Source organism: Tachypleus tridentatus, chromosome 6 (genome assembly GCF_004210375.1).
Source record: "Tachypleus tridentatus isolate NWPU-2018 chromosome 6, ASM421037v1, whole genome shotgun sequence".
Classification (NCBI taxonomy): Eukaryota; Metazoa; Arthropoda; class Merostomata; order Xiphosura; family Limulidae; genus Tachypleus; species Tachypleus tridentatus.
This window is the reverse complement of record NC_134830.1, coordinates 90984160-91006547: the sequence shown is the minus strand read 5'-3', so window position 1 is coordinate 91006547 and position 22388 is coordinate 90984160. Positions and strand designations below refer to the sequence as shown.

Here is a 22388-nt window from a genome sequence, read left to right as displayed (position 1 = left end):
TAGATATGAGCATCAAAAGCGCTTACAGCAGTATAGAATCAACATCTCTCGATGTCTCCTAGCTCACAATCAAAAACAAGTTTTTTAAATCAGTTGTACTTTATTACGTAAGTTTTGTATAAATTGACTATCGTACACGTAGCTGAAAATCGAAGAATGTTTTCAGTTGATACATGTGTGATCAATCGCATAGCAATAGATTATAGAGAAATCTTTAGACATACAACTCACAGAAAGCTAAAACCAGGTCGCTATTTTTTACTAAATCTGGTGTAACATGGTTTTTCCTACCTGACAAAGGGCGTCTACTCGAAGCTTTGCACAGAATAAAACTAAATAAAGTTTTTATTTAGACGTGTTAATTCATCCTTTATCACCTTTTATATAAACTATTGTAGCTCATAGTAAGGCAGGTTCTAGCAAAGTGTAATTAAACTGATGAACTGGACGCTCAACGTGACCGCGGTGCATTTATTAGTTCAGTTACTACATTAATGAGTGATAAAATATACTTTATATTTCAAAAAAAAGAAAATCGTATTAGCAGTTGATAAGATAAATAAATCTGAGACATTTTGCCTCGTTTGTCTTTATGTAGTGTAAACTATCATTTTGATCACACACATTTTATTCTAAGGACAACGTGTAGAGATAACCAGTCTTAAAATACATATCAAAAAGAGGGGAAATTAGTAGAGCGCATATCTCACAGAGGTCAATATATCCGACTCTTAAAAAATACGAAAATGTTTCCATGTATCCATCGTTATCAACGAATACAAATTTCGTTTTTGTTTCTTCGGAATTGGGCACAAAGCTACACAATGAGCTATTTGTGCTCTGCCCACCACGGGTATCGAAACCAGATTTTTAGTGATGTGAGTTCACTGATACAGACTACGTTCGGCAGGACAATGGGAATCAATATTTTACATATGTTCACTAATTTTCATAAAAGTCCAGTCGTTTTACACTGCGCTGTAGAGTACAAATAATATGAAAATTTGATCTCCATATTAACAGATAGGGATTTTTTTTTTCATTTTCCTAACCATGTTCTGACCTTGAGCCTCCAAAATATAATTTGTTCTAAGTTGGGTCATAGTCCAAATGTATACCAACATTCTTTCAAATGCATTCAAGTATTTTTTGAGAACTTTTGATGACCAAACACACACACGCACAGAGGTGATAACGCAACCTCCGTCCACCTTAAATGGCCGAAGTCAAATTGTTCTTGTGCGGAAATATTCTTTAGATATTAGTCAGACAGTGAAATGCGTTTGTCACTTTCTATATTTCTAACGGAATGATGCTACCAAAAATTACTTATACCGTTCAATGAATACTGAGGTTCGACACATACACTGCTGGCCAAAATCTTAAGGCCAATACACATAAAGAATAAATATGCATTTTGCGTTGTTAGACTCAACCACTTATTTGACTAGAGCTTCGAAGGATGAAAATAAGAAAATGAAAATAAAAATAAAAAACTTTATTGACATTTAATAGAGAAAATGTGAACACTATGAAATTAGCCTAAATACTAGCTGGTCAAAAGTTTAAGACCATACTGAAACGAAACGTTAACCAGTAAACAAGTAATTAAATTTAGTCATTTGTGTTCAAGCATTAGCGTTGTCAACATCTCCCACTGACATCTCCTGTGTTACATTGGGTAAAAACATGGCAAAGACTAAAAGGTTGACAGAGTTTGAACGTGGCAGAATTGCAAAAGCAAGGTCTCTCTCAACGTGCCATCGTTGGTGAGATTGGGCATAGTAAAACTGCTGTTGCAAATTTCTTAGAAGACCCTGAGGAATACGGAAGGAGAATTTCAAGTGGTCGGCCCAAGAAAATTTCGCCGGCGTTGAGCAGGAGGATTCTAAGGGTTGTCTGGCAAGACACCAGCCGATCGTCGAACAAGTTTAAGGCCCTTACGGACGCAGAATGCATCTCAAGAATAATAAGACGGCATCTACGAGAGAAAGGCTTTAAAACCCGCAAACGTCTTCAAAGTCCACGCCTCCTTCCACACCACGAAACAGCTAGGTTAAACTTTGCTGAGAAGCACCAAACATGGGACGTAGAAAAGTAGACGAAGTAGATGAGAAAAAAATTAATCTGGATGGTCCAGATGGCTTCCAATGTTACTGGCACGATAAGGATCTCCCACAGTGGAGGAGGTTCGATCATGATCTGGGGTGCATCCTTGTTGACCGAAGGCCTTCGCTTGTGTGGAAATGACTAGATATTTCAGTAGGACAACGCTGCAATCCACAATGCTAGCAGGATAAAAGACTTTTTCATGGCGAATAACGTGATTCTTTCGGACCATCCAGCGTGTTCGCCCGATCTGAATCAAACATTGAAAATGTTTGAGGGTGGATGGCAAGGGAAGTCTATAGAAATGGACGCCAGTTCCAAACAGCGCACGATTTTCGTGAAGCCTTCTTCACCACTTGGAATATAATTCCAGCCAGCCTTCTGCAAACGCTTATATCGACCATGCCAAAGCGAATGTTTGAAGTTATTCGCAATGACGGCCGTGCAACTCGCTACTGAGACCGCTTGTTGGGCATTTCCTACCCTGTTTAGGACTTCTTTTTGGTATGGTCTTAAACTTTTGACCAGCTAGTATTTAGGCTAATTTCAGAGTGTTTACATTTTCCCTATTAAATGCTAAAAAGTTTTTTATTTTCCATTCTCTTATTTTCATCTTTCGAAGTTCTACTCAAATAAGTTGTTGAGTCTAACAACGCAACATCCATATTTTTTCTTTATGTTCATTGACTTTAAGGTTTTGGCCAGCAGTGTATTTTCAAATAGCTAAATTATAACTCACAAACTGTAAAAGAAATAGAAGCTCATTGTCTTCTTGAAACAAATACATAGCACGTTAAGTTATGAAAGCAGAAAGTTTTTCAAAAGGATTCTTGAGATTCAGCCATTCCTAGTGACAACAGCAATGTTCAATTAATATTGAATTAAAAACATGTAGACTCACTCGAGTGGCTATAAAGCTGGTCCGGATGAATCCCGTGAACTGAGTCAGATAATTCTTACAATAACTTTTGTTCAAGGCAGATAGTGATGATTTAAGCAAATCAGGACAAACATTGTCATATAGTAAAGTGAAATGAGGCCGAAGGTCATCAGGAAAGGTCTGACAATGAGTACTAGCATCTCATTCTATAAGACAAAGCGTGCGTAGTGAATTTAATTTATTTTATGCAGATCGGTATGCCTATCGTAGAGTCACCGTCAAAATTGTTATGTTCAAATATCATGCAGTCATAGTAAATACCACCATGTTCTTTCCACATACGGCAACAGCCATCGTGAAAAGAAAGACAGAACCTCAAATCGTCTGAAAAGAGAACCAGACACCAGTGGCGTTCTCGTCATCAGGGACACACTGATAATATCTTATTTAAGTTTGTTGATGACTGGAAGTAGACAAAAAAAAAGATATCCGTTTTTAAATGAAATTCGTGTTTTTACTTAAGTACTTATGGTAAGTTTCTGATGACGGGATATTAAATGCTGTCCTAATTAGCAGCTATGTGAGACTTAATTATTAGTTAATTAAGGTTTTTTCTATTCATACGAGGGAGACTCAGACAAACACTCAACCTTTCTTTACAAGAATACTAGGGATCGAATCCCGACCACTGCTGCCCTTCTGAAAACTGCCCTTAAGACTAGCAGCCAAAACTTAAAATATAAACTAATTAGTACATAGCAATAAAATAAACAACTGGTGACCAACTCACAGTTATACTTAGGGAATCATGAAGACCATAAAGAAAACGACTGATTTTTAGCATTGGTTGTGTGTGATTTGAGTTCCTACGCCCTCTTTGAATTACCTATATTGAGTTTCACAATATGGAAAAATAATTTGTCCAACAGATTCCCGATGAACTAGGCTTTTTCTAGTTTGTTTGTTTTGTATGTGTGTGTTGAACATAAATATTAAACTTTACGCTGCAGTGTCAGCATTTAACAACAGGTTTCTAAAGTATATCTACTCTCAAATATGTCAAAAGTTACAGTAGCCTCATTTGGTGGTAAGTGACATCGATGAGCTATTTTTTTATGTTCGAATAATTTAGAAATTTAACTGAACACAGGTGAAAACACTGCATTCGGTCTGTATGATTATTCAAGAATTTAAAGGGTCTAGGTAAAACCCACCCACACTCTGACCCCTTCACACTGACAGATACGTGCCCACGTCTAAGACGCACGCACGCATGCCCAATAAATCAGATACACCTATTTATAAAACTATTTCTTATCATCTGTATGCTTATTTGTTATATTTAAGATAGGAAAATTCTACAAGTGCACAAATATCGTAGATTTCAAGTTTATTGTTCCATATATAACAGCTCTATATTTAAACTACATTTCAAGTTTAAATACAAATATTTAAGGTAAATTAAAATATGCAAACTGGCGTCTAGTATGTTTTTCACATACATGTTCATTATGTGATTCTTTTGTTTACAATAAACTTTTTTGTCAAGAGTTTACTTTTATATTCCAACAAATATTAATAATACAAAAGAATACATTTTAACTCAGCCACTGCTCTTTGGTATTTAGCTATTAGATAATTTGATTATGTTTACCTCACACAATTTTTATTTTGCTACATCTATAACAGCTTAATAGAGATACTGACTTCAATATTTACAAACTGAATAACAATGAAGTACTATAAATAAATATATATTAGAAAATTTAATAAATCTCATTTTATTTCCAACTAGCTTGAAAAATGGGAAAACAGTGCAGTAGCAATTGAATAGGCGATCAATATATTTTTATCCATGAACTACTGATTCTAGTAACAACTTGTGAACAAAATAATGCAAACAAACTCTAGTCTTCATATGTAATGATTCTAGAAGTGATAAAAAAACAAAATTTCACAGCTGCCCCATAACTATAAATATAGTGGTTTCAACAGTACCTAGTGACCAAAAGTATATTGGTGCCTCTTATTTCTAAAATCACAACTCTATTACTAATACCTAATGAAGAAAATCATACAACTGCTTATAATTTCTAGATTTAACTGGTGAATAAATAATACATATAGGGACATTTTATTTCACGTGCCGCTTTCAAATAGAAAGAAACGTATATTTTTAATGTTCATTTCATAAATATTAATTAAAATTTGGAAAAATGAAAAGAAATATTTTATTAGGCCAGCTTATGTGAGGTTTCATCAAGTTAAACTTGTTATCAAATAATTACATGTTTATTTATATAAAATTAATTAAAATTTAAAAAAAAATATTTTAAAATGAATTTTTTTCCAATTTCTCTGCTTTAACCATCAATTTTCTACAGTTCAATTTATATTTCTGAAATCTACAGCAAACTGGAAGTACTTCTGATTAAAAGACGTAACAAGCGATATTGTGAAACCAATCGTAACATGATTAACTGGTATCTTTGAGAGTTAGTTTGGCGTCGTAGGCATAAAAATAATGATCTCCTGAGTAAATATTTAAGAATATTTCTGAATTTTAACGTTCAATTTGTTACACTGTCAGTAGATGCTTTGTATTGTCTTGATGTTTTGCAATCCCTTTAAATACATAGCTAGATACGTAACGCTAAAAAAAAAAAGACTTCCTTTGTTTCGTAGGCAAAATATTTTGTTTTCATTTCTCCAAAGTTTAATTTATGTTTCTCTAATCAGCATTAAAACTACATTAAAAACTATGAAACAGAAAAGATCCCACAAATAGTTTCTATCATTAAATGTAGTGAACAAAACCATACACATAGTTCCTGTCTCTACATGTAGTGATTCTACAGTACTTAGCAAACAAAACCATACACGCAGTTCCTGTCTCTACATGTAGTGACTCTACAGTACTTAGCAAACAAAACCATACACATAGTTCCTGTCTCTACATGTAGTGATTCTACAGTACTTAGCAAACAAAACCATACACGCAGTTCCTGTCTCTACATGTAGTGATTCTACAGTACTTAGCAAACAAAACCATACACACAGTTCCTGTCTCTACATGTAGTGATTCTACAGTACTTAGCAAACAAAACCATACACATAGTTCCTGTCTCTACATGTAGTGATTCTACAGTACTTAGCAAACAAAACCATACACGCAGTTCCTGTCTCTACATGTAGTGATTCTACAGTACTTAGCAAACAAAACCATACACATAGTTCCTGTCTCTACATGTAGTGATTCTACAGTACTTAGCAAACAAAACCATACACGCAGTTCCTGTCTCTACATGTAGTGATTCTACAGTACTTAGCAAACAAAACCATACACGCAGTTCCTGTCTCTACATGTAGTGATTCTACAGTACTTAGCAAACAAAACCATACACGCAGTTCCTGTCTCTACATGTAGTGACTCTACAGTACTTAGCAAACAAAACCATACACGCAGTTCCTGTCTCTACATGTAGTGACTCTACAGTACTTAGCAAACAAAACCATACACATAGTTCCTGTCTCTACATGTAGTGATTTTACGGTACTTAGCAAACAAAACCATACACATAGTTCCTGTCTCTACATGTAGTGATTTTACAGTACTTAGCAAACAAAACCACACACATAGTTCCTGTCTCTACATGTAGTGATTTTACAGTACTTAGCAAACAAAACCATACACATAGTTCCTGTCTCTACATGTAGTGATTCTACAGTACTTAGCAAACAAAACCATACACATAGTTCCTGTCTCTACATGTAGTGATTCTACAGTACTTAGCAAACAAAACCACACACATAGTTCCTGTCTCTACATGTAGTGATTCTACAGTACTTAGCAAACAAAACCATACACGCAGTTCCTGTCTCTACATGTAGTGATTCTACAGTACTTAGCAAACAAAACCATACACATAGTTCCTGTCTCTACATGTGATAATTCCACTATTTTTAGTAAACAAAAATCACACATAATTCCTTTCTCTACATGAAGTGCTTCAAACAATCTCAAACAAAATCACACGGATAATTCCTGTCACTGAATTTAGTTATTCTGACAATCTTAACAAATAAAGTCCTACACATAAGTCTACTAATCTCAGTAACAACATTTTAGAAATACATTCTGTCTGTAAGCGTAATGTATAAATAAAGTATAACATCTACTACCTATTTATAGATGTGATGATTCCAGCAGTAGCATGTGAACAAAATCGTAGTAGTATATTGCATTTCTACACGTACTGACCCTATTTGTACCAACTGAGAAATCGTACTGGTACATTTTATTTCTATACGTATTGACTATAACTGTACCTAGTAAACAAAATCGTACAGTACATTCTATTTCTGTACATAATGACTAGCTGTACCTTATCAGCAAAATCATACCAGTATATTTTAGTTCCTCTACATATATTTTACCAATATCTACTGAATAAAATCATATAGCAACGTCCTTTATATACTTAAAGGTTTCGGTAGTATTTATAACATTTTTTCTGGTATTTCGCATACATATCTGTACCAATTATAGAAATATTTAATAAACAAAATCGCTGATGACATATAGATGCATGTTGCAGAAGGATGTGTTCTGGTAGCGTACGTATTTCAAACAATCATATCGTCTTCACATGATGTAACACACAGGATAGAATTCTTCCTTACATAACACACGTATATACAATTTACAGTGTACGTGATAATGACTACGGTGTATAAACTGAAAAAAATGAACTCGAAGAATGGAGGTTGGTTCTAGCAACGCCCTAGATGGCCGTGAAAGCTGTTCTGGTTTAACTCACTTTCCAAAGACGGTTATAAATCTTACATCAATTCCGTAATTACAAACATATTTCTCTTTGATACTGAATTCAACCTTTATGGTTTGGTATAGACCAGCATAGGATGTAATTGAATAGCAATGCATACAATATATAGAAAATAGACATTCTTATCAGAATTGGTTTAGCTTCAACGGTAAAATTAGTAATACAGTTTCATTAATATGTATGCTTCAACATAATTTAATTATACCTACTTCTGATGAGCAGTGATCCTTGGATAAAAAGTTCGTATGAGTAACAGTGTGACAAAAAATTTTTAAATGTTTTAATCACTTACAATCAAGCTATGCAGAGAAGAATGTTCAACAGGGGTTACATGGAACTACGTTAACTTCAAATAAATTTGAACATTTAATACTTTTTGCCATACACTTGGCTTACAATAGTAGATATAGACAAAAAATTCACTCTTTAACTGGTCCAAGTATTAATTTTCTTACTCCCATACTTGAAAGTGACAATTTAACGAGGTAGTGTCTTACTTACCATGTTTCATACTACAATGATAAAAGTGACAATTTAACAAGGTATTGTCTTACCATGTTTCATACTACAACTATGAAAGTGACAATTTAACAAGGTATTGTCTTATCATGTTTCATATTACAACTATAAAACTGACAATTAAACGAGGCATTGTCTTACTATGTTTTGTATTACAGCCATGAAAGTGATAGCTGAACTAGGAATTGTTTTACTATGTTTCGCATTACAAACACAAAAGTGACAAATGAACAAGGTATTACCTTACTACGTTTCATATTATAAGCATAAAGGTGACAAGTGAACAAGTTTGGTAAAGTAAATAATGCAAGTAACTGTCTGACATTTAGTACTTAAGGCACTGAGTTTGTTTTTAAAAAAAGGTCTATATACGATATAGGCGTGTAGATGTTACAGAGTCTTGTAAAGATGACCGTTAAATTATCTTACTACGTTTCATATTATAATCATAAAGGTGACAAGTGAACAAGGTATTGTCTTACTTACTATATTTCATATAAGAACAATGGAAATAACAATTTAACTAGATATCGGTGAGTATTAGAACAAGTAAAGGATAAAATTACCTAAGATTCACTTTCGAGATGGAAAACAATTAAATTTGCCCCAAGCCCTATCAAAAGAAGAAAAACAAATCTTCTTTGTGGACATATCTGTAATAGGCCTAGTTCGACTGATCACAGTTGTTATAGAATAAAACGTTTGAATTTGACTTAATACTGTAATTTTAAAATTAATGCTAAACTAAATATCAAATTTCTATCAGAATATATTAAGAATTATAGTTTTGAATACAAAATCGGACAGTTTGGTTGAATTTCCTTTTCAAGATAGAAAACAACAGAACTGAATACCTAATTGCCATTTTAAAGAAATAGAAAGCGGTCCTTCTTGCTTCTGAAAATCAGACGTTTCTAAAATAGAAAGATCTGTCTTCCAAAGATAAAGAACCATGACAAACAAAGTAAAACAATAGTTATAAAAGACATATATGAACTACATCCATTCTCTTAGGTAGACATAGACTAGTTTAAAATTCGGAGCTCACTTCTATCCTGTAAAATAGTATAATATCACTTACACTTCTGCTCGCTTGAGAGATACAAAAACACGTTGCAACTACACCTCATTTGCTGTTAAGTATTTAAATCCTATCTTTTAACTTCTGTAACTGTCCGATGACACGCGTAAGTTAGTTAGCTGATAGCTATATAATACAGTGTTACGAGTTGGGTAAAGTGAATAATGCAAGTAACTGCCTGACAGTAAGTACTTAATACACTGAGTTTATTTTTTTTAAAAAAAGGTCTATATATGATATAGGCATGTAGATGTTACAGAGTCATGTAAAGTTGATCGTTAAATTATACACATTTACATGAATTTGTTCATGTTACTACGTAGGCAACTAATACTTATGTAACGATAAATAGTATTAGGAAACATAAGTTCGTAAACAAGTTGACTGAACGCTCTATACATCATCTCTACCATCAAGTGTTCAGTAATTAGAGTATTATAAGCTCAGAACAGAAACTAATAAAAGGTAATTATTATTTGATATTTAAAAAAATTCAGTAGTCCTGGAACACAGTTACTAAAAATATATTTATTTCAAATTTGAATTACTTCTATACATATGAGTGTGTCAAAAAACTAGTGAAAGACTGGGGTAAAACTTACCCTGGACCGTTTTGTCCTTGCCCAAAAATAGCTCCTTTCATTTCTCCGATACTTCCCAAAGACATTTCGTAAAGTATGAATTCTTGAGCGTTTAACGAATAACCAGACCAGTACTACGGTTAGCAGTGCTGTTTACCAGTGTTGTGCCGACTGTCCGTGTCAGACTGTGACTGCTGAAGCTCAGAATCTCTAGGTGCTCGTGCACACGCGCCCGTTGTATGGTTCACTATGTATATTGTTCTTCTCAGAGTCCGAGTACACGCGCCGGCTGCAAGTCTTCACGTGGATCGGTGAAGACGGTACTGCGTGTGTGGGCGGTGCTCAGAGGCTGCATTCTTATCGTGATTTGTGGTCGTCTGAGCTCCAACATAATCAGGTAAAGAATATCTTAGTTCAGCACTGAAAGTATGCACGAAGACACTTTCTTCATCTTCATGCTGATGACAGTGTCGTTGGGAGTATAATGCGGCAGTAGAATAACATATTTTTACTTAATGTAACATTAGGATAACATATTTCACATAATGTGACAGTAGGATAGCATATTTTACATAATGTGATAGTAGGATAACATTTTACTGATGTGACAGTAGGATAACATATTCTACATAATGTAACAGTAGGATAACATATTTTACATAATGTGATAGTAGGATAACATTTTACTGATGTGATAGTAGGATAACATATTTTACACATTTAGAGTAAGTAGTTCTATGATTATACAAACACGTTTGTTCAGAATGGAAATAAATTATTTAATTTCTCCCTAGGTTCCCATGCTAATGTCTTCCATCCAAAGTGTTAATAGGAAACATCACTGGTTGTGGAACATGACCTTATAAACTGTATGTCTACATGTTCAACAAGGATAAAGGCAGAACCTGGGAAGTTACTGCTTTATATTGCTTCTTGTTCTTAGTATTAATTTAAAAAAACAAACAAACATTGTTTATCATAGAACAAAACAGAAAATGATTCAAGATCCAAATGTTTACGGGAACAAGTAAGCAGGTACAATTTTTAGCTGTTTTAGCTAATTGCAACATCAAAGCAAATGTTACTCCTATTTAGTTGGAAAGTTGGTTTTAAGTAAACAATGTTATCGATAAACACTAGAATTGTTTTTACATCTAAAGATCGAAGGTTTTAACTAGATTATTATTTTGTGGTCCAATTTAATCTCAAGAATCCGTCTCATGTTTTCTTATTGTCAGCACCTTCACTCCATCGACGTTGCAATTCATTTTCAGTGGTGTCTCTTACCATGAGCAGGCGCTAGACTCGCCTGTAGAGTACATACTGTTGATGATGTCTGTCTACGGCCTATATAACCATTCTTTGCTACTAGTATTACTCTACTGTTGGTGATGCGTTTATTTACTTTGACGTCGACCGGGTATGGCGTATTCTTAGTGCGAAATATGTTCAAACCTTTCACCCACTCTACAGCCTTGTGAATGTTTCATGAACTGGGAAGTCTCATAGCTCTTCGTGGATGGCAATAACCTATCTCTTTATGTTTCATCCTTCTCCGAGGAGCTGTGCCAAGCTACATTTCAAACCGTTAATTCTAAATAATGTTTGCTTTTTTTTTTTTGCTCTTCGCTTTTATTGTTACGTTTTGTAATTGTTTGGGTTTAGAGTAAAAGAGATAAATATTGTATCTATCAAGTATAATAAACTCTATATTTATAGCAAAGGAAACAGTCAAAATATAACATTATAACACTGCCAGAAAAGAACAAAATATATACATGGCTTTATTACATAGTGTTTTGAACTTACAGAAAAGATTTCAGAAACTAAAAAAAAAAAATATGAAAACATACTGAGATCAAGAAAACTATAATAAATAAAGAACGTCATCACTGGAGAAAGTGTGCTCATGGAAACAAACAGAACTTGAAGAACGGTAGAAGTTTTATTGATACGTAAGGTTTTAAGCAAGTTACCATGAGAATATTCAGAACATTATAAAAATATTGGTATGGAATTATATGAAGGTGTAAAATCGAACGATCCAGAAATCTCTTATCAGCAAGCATAATATCATGTGATACCATTAACATAACTGGTAAACTATCCAAAAGCACCAAATATTGTGATACACGTATTAGCGCTATAGAGCTCTTCTTAATATATAAGGAGCGTCGTGAGGAAATAGTACATAAAATTTAATATAAGAATGCTTATATAAGCATCACCACGAAATATATATACAAGATTAATAGAATATCACACAATGCTCGGTCCTTTCTTTTTCTAATAAATTATGTTTCGTTTATATATTTTGAACTATATTTTGAAATTATCATATTTTTATTGGTTATACTTTATTGTTAAAAGATAATTAAATGGAAATAATTTACTTCCAAATCACTTTCCAGTATTAAAGAAATCAACATGTTCTTAATGAATTTACAAAAATGTTTTTTTAAATTCAAAATATCACAAAAATGACTAATGGGAAAATAAAAAACGAAATTTGAATATACATACTGAAATAAAATAAAAAATACCAAACGTTTGAATGCAATAAAAATCTTGTAATTTAAGCCGATAAAAACTATTTAAATACAACAACGAATGGTATGTTTACGTATGTATATTTAGCATGATCTTTAAAAGAATATAAGTACATAGGAGTATTTCGTCAGAAAATGTCAAATAATGTAACATACTTAACAATGTGATAAGATATCAAAGAAAGTAGTATACTAACCGATGCCAGAAGATTTATATATATATTAGTACGTTCTGCTTTATGTCCATGAAACTACTTCGCAAGGTGTGGATAAACTTTCAGGAAAATTGGTATGGAGGGTTATTAGGTCCATACGGGGAGTAATACAAATTATCAGTTTTGCATTTTGCGTTATGCGGTTTTCATGGGCGTTTTTGCGTTCTTTTCCGATACTTTGCCTCCTGTTGTGTGTTGCATTTTGTGTTTTGCTGGTTTTATGGCGTTTTTGCATATTTTTACATAACTTTAAATAACTTCCGTCCAAGAGACAATTATTCCAGATAATACCAAATAATGCATTCAGTATAACAATATCAGAAAATTATTTATACTTGTCATCAGATATTAGTGATATATATTGAACTATACATCCTTTATCTATTCCCTTAAAGATTTTCAAGAAGTAGAAAGTGTGTGATAATAATATTCCAATTACTTTACAGTCACCACATCCTTGCCGACGACGCGTTTCGCTTAATCTAGAGCTAACTAACATAACTAATCATAAAACGTTATTCCCTTTGTCATTGTGTTTAGAACACTTTTATGCTCCTTGTTTGGTAATGCTCAACAATATACATTTATCGCTTAACAACAAAACTATCACCTTATTGTTCATAGGTCAACTGTGGTGTTTATGTTTAATACTCAATATTCATGTTGATTTGTTAGAAATATTTGTTTTTGTTCTTTATCTTTTATAACTTCGGTGATGTAACAGCAAAACAGTTTGATTCAGGAGTTTTATGATATCGAATTGTAGCCAAAAGCTAAATAAAATTTGCCAAGTAGTATCACAGCTAAGCCTTGCCTTATGTTTATTTATTAGCCCCAATGCTTAAGTTAGACTACAAATAGGGTTACTATTACTAACGTTATAGAATCAGTGTTTAAAAAGTTTAAAGTGGTGAATAAATGTTAACTAATAAATATTATTTTGGTGTTTTAACACATATATAATCTACTTTGCCTAAAGATTTATGCTTAATAAAGCAAAATACATGTTTATTTCTTCCAAATATCTTTTATCTTTTGTACAATCCAAAAGGTTGAAAATTTGTTTCGGTGTTTAAAAAGTTGTAAGTTGTCAATAAATGTTAATTAACAATTATTCTTTGGGTCTTAAATATAAGGAAAAATTATTATTAACAAATATTTATTTATCCTTTGTACAGTCGAAAGAGTTATAAATTTATGTCGGTATGTCCGTACTATATTTTCTACTTCCCAGCCTAAAATATAGTGGAAAGGTTCAAGAGTGATATTTGAGTATTTTTCAGAGTGCACTCGTGCGTTTCTTCTCAATAACATTTCATTTTTCTGTGTAGTGTTTTTACTGAAAATGTGGTGATTAAAGAAACTTCGAGCCTGATAAAATAAATGAAGAGTAGATCTATTTTGGAGGTACGGATGAATTCGTTTTAGTTAAATTCAATAATTTTAGTTAATTATTCAGTAATAGTTTTCTCTCATTTTTACGGGTTTTTTTAAATACTGGTATACTGGGGACAACTATAATTAACTACAATCGTGCTTCGCCAGCTTAGAGAAGGTAGTCACACCATAACAATTGTATTTGTAACAACGGTTTGTGTAGACTACTGTGTTTGTTTTCTCCCAGTCGGTTTGATGAGTTCTGGATTGAGCGAAAAGCGTGATCAACAATGGATGTGCCGAACACACTGTAGTTGGAATACTATTATTATACACTCGTCTAATTCTTTAAAATTCCTTAGAGACTGCTCAAATATTGTAGGACCAAAAACATAATAGGCCTAATGCTAATATTTAATAACAAGTACAATAAATTATAATCATACATGGCCAGCTTTAAATAGGCGTTCGCACAATAACATCATAAAATACGAAACATTGTATATACATATTAGTATCAGAGAGTGTGTTTTTTCTTATAGCAAAGCTATATTGGAATATCTACTGTGTCCACCGAGTGGAATCGAACCCCTGGTTTTAGCCTTGTAAATCAAAAGACTTATTACTGTTTCAGTAGGGGACATATTATAAAGTTTTTCTTGTCTTTCGCAATTTATAGCGCATACCGGAAGGATTCACACGTTTAGATAAAAGGTTTAGAAAAATATTACCTTTACAATACAGGTATATGTGTATATATATATATATATAATTTTAACTAACGTATTCCCTTACGCCTTCAGAACGTATTGAGGAAGACGTTGTATACTTGACAACACTAGAAACTATCTAAGGACAGAATACATGTAATGGTAACTATTTGAACAAAATTTGTTTTATATCCTACCCTCTCTTATTGTTTTCACAATCAAGCATTATATAGCCACCGTCTAACTTAAAATTAAAAATAATAATAATTCATTTATTATTTTGAAATTTTTATTGACATTAAAAATATTTTAAAATACAGTTAAAATAATATTTAAGAAAAACGTATCTAATTATTTCAGAAATATTCGCAATTGGTTTCATTACATATGACGTTATTTCTTCGTAATCACCAGTTACAGCATTAAACTAAAATAAGATGTTTCACCTTAAAATACATATAGTGACGCCTAGAAATATCTAACTAAAACATAAATATTATAACCATTGTCTACTTTTATATGTTGAACTAACCTTCTAAAATTACAAATGATCGATGCATGTATCGCAAAGTTGCAGATATGATAAATTAGGCTGTACGATTCACGGAATATTATCACGAAACAAAAATAACACTAGTTAAACAGAACACCAGTGATTATCAGCAAAACTAAAGCTGTCATATTTTCATTCCAAACCAAGATGCAAGTTCAAAGACCCAGACACGGGAATCCTTAACTGAAAACTGCTAATCAGAGGGCGGGAAATCAGTTAGTAGCACCAATCACCTAAGCAGTTACTCTAAGTGGACTAGAAATGGAACTGTCACAATTATAATTTTGCTCTTGCTGAAAGTGTGAGACGTTTTCAGCTGCTTATCGCAGTTCGAACATTGGACCCTATCAACTACAGACCTGAACACTAATCATTAAGGCCACGTTGTACCACATAGTTATTAAAATGGAAATAGTTATTTTTCGTATAAAAGTGACTTGGAAGAATATCTTAGGTACTATTAATATTTTTATGCTTTTATACTGTAGAAGGTATGTTATAGGTTGAGATAAAGTCCAATGGTAACTAGAAAGGATATTTTATAGATTTAAGTCTAAATTACTACGAGATGAAAAAGAAAGTTCTATAAGTCAAAATGAATTCACCAGTTATTGGAAAGGAGGTGTTAAATATTGACGCTTAAGCTGTCATGCGGTAGAAAAAGATGCATTATAGGTTTAAATAAAGCCCAACAGTTGCCTAAAAAGAAGTGTTATAAATTGAAGGTGTGGAAGAAGTCTATTATATGTGTATGGTTTTGAGTTAACTACAGTGAACCTATGTTTACACAAAATTTGAAGCATATAGCACTGATGCTACTAATTGATCATTTAAAATGATTCAACAGATGAACTATTTAAAATAATAAAACAAATATTAACACAAATATACCACTCGATTCAACATTTCTAAATGGTTTATAATGGTCTCCTATTGGGACAGCGGTAAATCTACAGACTTATAACGCTAAATACGTGGTTCAGTTCTCATAGGTGGACACAGTGTGGCTTTGTTCCAAGAGTTATACAAGTCTTGAGGTTTTTCAATTGTTATCAGTAACACTGCATAAGGAAAAGTCGAAGAACTAGAAATATTGCCACGGACTTTGTTAAGAACTAGGAATATTGTCACGGACTTTGTTAAGAACTAGGAATATTGTCACTGACTTTGTGAAGAACTAGGAATATGGTCACGGACTTTATGTTATATTTATACTTTTTAGTTGTCTTTTACTCACCAGAGTAAACGTATTTATATAGGATTTGAATAATATGTAATATTGATGCTATTAAGTTTATTTTCAAATTATTCAGTAAGTAAGCTGATTAAAGTATTAAACATAAATATGAAGTTAAATCTATTATTCGATTCATCATTTGTGACGGAATTATTTAGGTTTTGAAGTTCCACCTCTCATCAGCCAGAAGAGAGTAACTATGGTGAGAAAAAGACACTCCAAAAAACCCCATTAGTGTAATACAAATTTACCGCCGTAAAGAAGCCTAGTGTTACTAGCCGCGTCATAATGTCTCACAGAATGGTTGTTAGGTTTTCAAGTAAAAACTTTTAGATCATAGCTACGTCATTTCTTAACTGATCAGAGATCTAATTACAGGGTTTGGACTCAAGAGATGAAATTCTTTTGATTTATATATTTGACCATGCCCAAGATCTCATAGATTAATTCACTGTAATCCTGTCTTGAAGAATTTCACATTGAAGGTAGGCTGGTAAAAACTTTGATTAGTAAATATTGCTGGTGCACAAAAATATAGCTAAAAACAAGGTATCATAGATTAGTTTTCTCTAATTCTGCCTAAAAGAATTCCAAGTGTCGCAGATAATGAGGATTCCATTTTTTTTTCAATCTGCCTTTGTCCTTGGCTGATGATGAGGGGTGTAATTTTCCGAAACAGGTATAACTAGTGATAAATGATAAAGCAAATGATCTATTGGATTTCATATTAACTTTTGGCATTTTACAAGCTGACATAAAGTCCACCAGCAATCGGAAAAGATGTGTTATAGATTTAAGGCTTGAATGGAGTTGTTTCATAACTTAGTAGCTTTTGTTTCTTTGTTATTAAGCACAAAGGTGCAGTGCCTATCTGGTATCTAATATCGGTGTTTGTCTTTGCAAGACCTCAGAATTTCCGCTAAGCTAAGGTAGGGTGGGTCACTTGATAGCTAATTTGAACTCAACCTTCCTGTATGTGAAATATAAAAAATAAATTAAGAACAAAGTTTAAAAAATGTGTTACCTACAGTGAAATGTCTTCACATCTACTTAGATAAAATGAACAGAAAAAACACAGTACTTGTTGTTAATTTAGATTTTTTTTTAAATATTTATACCAAGGATTATTTTTTCTTGTTAATATACCATCCATGTACCATCTCTTTAGGATGTAAAATGTACACCTACTATTCAGGAGACTTACAGTGGCTATTTACACGTAATTATATTAGAATACGAGGTCATAAAGTGCTCTTAAAATTTGAAATGTATTTCGATTTTTACTTTAAGCGAAACTGTAGTGGTATTGTCCTGCCTATCCAGAAGTGAGTTTGCCTATGTCTATTTAAACGCAACAACTGCTGCCGACGTGCCATTGGTTGCTATTGTTAATCTCAGCCTGCACAGTGAGTACGTGTAATTCCACTGGGTCCATTAGCGAGATTGGATGGCAAGCAAAAACGGTTCCTTTTCTGCTTTCACAATGGGATAAAAGCCTCTCTCTGCTATCAGTCCATTCGGTCGTCTGAGCGACTGTAAATACGGTGATCTTTTAGTCGATGAGGTTTGTGAAACTTGGTCACTAAGTAACTACAACACATCAACACTTAGAGATTTGGAAAGGAGAAACGACGTTTTTCGCTGCGTCTGCAACCGTTCAAAACACATTCATAAACTGAAATGGCACTGCTATACTGTCTATATTTTAAAAGCTTTTCTAACTCATCACACAAGAAATATATAAAAGCCATGAAAATTAACGTATTCTCATCAGTAGTGCTCACCTAGGCGGATCTCACGAATTGTTTTTCATTTACTTTTATCACTAAATGTTTCCTAAATAACAAAAATATATCATGAAATAATGCACATCTTCAAACTTCTTCAACCACTGTTTGATTCAATGTACTACCATTCATTCAGTTCTTCCATTCAGTATTGATAGCCCTACGCTTGAGAATTCAGGGTTAAGTCTGAGGGCTTATCAAGCTAAAACTTTGGTTTCGACACCCACTGTTGACAGAGGACAACAAGGCTACCAATTATTTTTTCTTTGTTTGTTTATTTGTTTTGAATTTCGCGCAAAGCTACTCAAGGGCTATCTGCGCTAGCCGTCTCTAACTAGAGGGATGGCAGTTAGTCATCATCACCCACCGCTAGCTCTTGGACTACTCTTTTACCAACGAATAGTGAGATTGACTGTAACATTATAACCCCTCACAGTTGTAAAGGTGAGCATGTTCGGTGCGACGGGGATTCGAGCCCGCGACCCTCAGATTACGAGTGGAACGCCTTAACCCACCTGGCCATGCCGAGCCGCATATTTTATTTTGCCAACTTATTACACAAGTGACATTCTTTATTCTAAAGACTAAAAAGTACGGAAATTGTAACCAAACTCGAATAACATAAAATCTACATCACATGTTTTCAAATAATTAAAAAAAAAATCGAAATCTTAGATACAGACTTTTATTCGAAACTGATAATTTCAAATAATCATTTTCGATTCAATTTGATTTAATAAACTGTGATGGACTGTTGTTGGTTTCAGGTGCAAAACCTTTTTCTGCGAATTTTCTGGTCAACTCTTAGCTTTAAAAAATAATAGATACAAAGTGTTTAATTAATAATAATAATGTAAATATTTGTATATCTTTATTTAATTCAAAAAATAAGATTTTAAAGTCTTTTAACGAACTTTTCCTAGTTTTTCTGACAGCTTTTTTTCAAAACAGCTAACTCTTAACTCCCAAAAAGTTTAGAAGTTTAATGTCGTTGAAATTACAGTAATTAATAACACTATGTAACAAAAATTTTGTTGCTGGATAGTATGTGTTATTTCTTAAATGATTATATCATAAAAGTACAGATAATGGTCATTATTCCCTTCAAACTTTGCTTTTGTAATCTGGATAATGATATTTAGAAATTAGCTTATTTTCTATATAAAAATCGGCAAATTTGCACATTTTAATTTACATAAGGTCTGAATAAAACAACATATAAATCAAGATTTACATGCATTTATACTAAAGTTATACAAAAATGTTTAGAAGATTTGCGACTGTAATATAAATCCCTTTCACGTATCAGCCCCAAAATATAGTTTCCCATCATGTTTTCGTTATATGCTCCTTGTTCAGTATGTCTTGGTGGTAGCGCTTGCCTTGCTCCTCTGAGTATGCTCCTATATTTTCCTTTAATTTATACATATCAAGATGAGCACCAAGGATATGGACTTTCAGGGACATCCTTCAACCCATTCTGCCGTAGTTCTTCACAAGAGCCTCAACCAGTTAGTCATAATTTTCGCTCTTATGATTGCCCAAGAAACCCTGAACCACTGCAACAAAGCTTTTTTTTCCTTCTTACTGAGCTTCTTGGGGAATTCTGTGCACTTCAGGATATTCTTTATTTGTGGTCCAATGAAGACGCCAGCTTTGACCTTTCCCTCAGACGACTTAGGGAAGAAGTCTCGAAGGCTGCAGACTCCTTACCAAGGGCTGTGACAAATTGTTTCATACGATCCCATTTTATGTGCAGTGGTGGAAACAACACCTTCTGGACGTCCACTGGTGGCTCACACTAAACATTGTGCCTCCCCACAGAGAACCTCCCAGCCATACCTATCCTACTTCAAGGCATCTAGCAAGGCCTTGAAACTGTTGTATTCTTCTTTGAGGTGCACCGAATGAGGCAGGGGAAGAGACGGATACTTATTCCTGTTATGGAGCAGCACAGCTTTGAAGCTTCTGGATGGGCTATCAATGAAGAGGCACCACTCGTTCGGGTTACAGACAATTTCAATTGCCTCGCACAGACCGGATACATTGTGGCAGAAGCAGAGCCCATCTTGACGAGTGAAGAAGCTTGAAAAATGTCGATGACACTTCTTCTGACTTGCGACTTGCACATTTTCATCTAATAAATCCCACTCCTTGAGCCTAGATGTCAAAAGCTCGGCATTCGACTTTGTTAGACCAAGATCTCTGATCAGATCATTGAGGTCTCTTTGGTTGGGGTAGTATGGATTTCTCTCACCAGCTGCACCTCTTAAATTGTAATCTGGATCTTTAACGTCTACCTCCTCTTCTGATTTGCTGCTTTCTCTCTGGCGGAGTGGGTACAGGGAGCTCAGGGCAGTGTGACACTGGAGCGATGGATGAGGGAGGGTCCGGATACATGATAACAGATGCATTCTTGCCAGCCCGGCGTTTGGAAGGGTTCACCATGCAGAAGTAGCAATTGCTTGAGTGGTCAGTGGGTTTACGCAAAATTCTTGGAATAGCAAACTTCATGGCTTTCTTTTTCCATCTGTACCATCCTGCAAAAGAGCAAAATAAAATTGTTGTTAAAAAGAACAAATTTATTTCATCCTCAACTAATGTGTAAGAGGTTCATGCAAAATATTTTATATGTGATATTTTTCTATACTATTGGAAATTTAAAAAATAAATTAAAAGATATTTAAATTTTGAAAGGTCTAAAATTTGTATAATATTTAATCTTGCTATTCAAGTAAGCGAAAATTGTCTGTCTTACCTTTTAGAGTTTTTTCTTTGCAGTGCTCGCAGGTAAAATGAGGTGCCCAGAGTTTGTCTTGATCCCCGACAAGCATGCTGAAATGTGCCTTGTAGGCTTCACACACTTTAACAGATGCTGTCACTGAGTACTTTTTCGCTCTTTTCTTGATAAATTGGCCACATAGATAGCAGAATGCGTCTGGAGAATGCTTACAGCTTCTTGATGCCATCTCTGATAAAATCAGGTAGGTCTATGTGTTCACTTAGGCAGCTAGAACTAAACTGAAGTGGTGAGTAGTGAGCCCCTGCATATATATCACTATGGAAAGTTCTAGAAAATACTAAAAGGTTCTTGAAAATTCTCGTAAGTTCTACAACATTCTAAAAAGTTCTTGAAAATTCTTGTAAGTTCGAGAAAATTCTCTATCAGCTACTCAGCACTGAATCTACCTAGAATGTTTTGGAAAATGGGTAAATTTGAAAATTTCATTACCCAGGTCACAAAAGCAAAGTTGGAAGAAAGAAATGGGTCTTTTTCTTTACTTTAGGTATAAGCAATTGGAAAATAACACTTTCTACCCAGGAACGAGGAAAAGTAAAAATGTTATTACATAATGTAATACATATGATACGTATATCACTGACATTTAAGCAAGTATTGGCCACATTTTCGTAATTATATTTAATACATTATTGTAGGTATAAAAGTATTCATTTTAAGAACATTTACCTTCCTCATTTTCATTTTCACATGGAATAAATTTAAAATTCCTTTAAACTGGTCACGTTATTTATCTTAAGATGTCTGGTATGGGTATTAAAACGTTTATTAAAATAAAGTAGAGAACAAGGTTTCGACCTTCTTAGGTCATCTTCAGGTTAACAAAGACAGTTTGCAACTGGTCACGTTATTCGTATAAACATTCTTCAAATGGAAACCCAGAATTAAGAACAAATAAATGGAATTCACCACAAGACCGAGTGTGTGCTTTACTTCTTCAATAGGTAATCAGATGATCTACATTTAGAACGATTTAAAGACAACTTTTGTCATTTTAGATTCATCATAAACATGTTCTTAAAAATATATTCTAATCCGTGTCTGTTAAAAACTTTGTTATAAAGAAAGAACGAAGCTTAGGTTTTACTAAGAACAATAAAGTGAACTGTACATTATTTTTGATAATAAAGAAACATTAAATCA

The 22388-nt window shown here is 33.5% G+C and overlaps 1 protein-coding gene and 1 long non-coding RNA gene across 2 annotated transcripts in view; one reads left to right on the top strand and one right to left on the bottom strand.

Moving 5' to 3' along the window:
• Positions 1–10252, bottom strand: part of LOC143253027 (vesicular glutamate transporter 1-like) — a 150490-nt gene extending 140238 nt beyond the window's left edge. The window contains exon 1 of the mRNA XM_076506111.1: positions 10039–10252. Coding sequence (XP_076362226.1) covers positions 10039–10103 — 65 coding nt within the window. The 5' untranslated portion in view covers positions 10104–10252. The remainder of the gene's footprint in view (positions 1–10038) is intronic.
• Positions 10253–10256: 4 nt separating this feature from the next.
• Positions 10257–11704, top strand: LOC143253028 (uncharacterized). The gene is made up of 2 exons (XR_013029306.1): positions 10257–10414; positions 10812–11704. It is a non-coding gene; the product is annotated as an uncharacterized LOC143253028 (long non-coding RNA).
• Positions 11705–22388: the final 10684 nt, after the last annotated feature.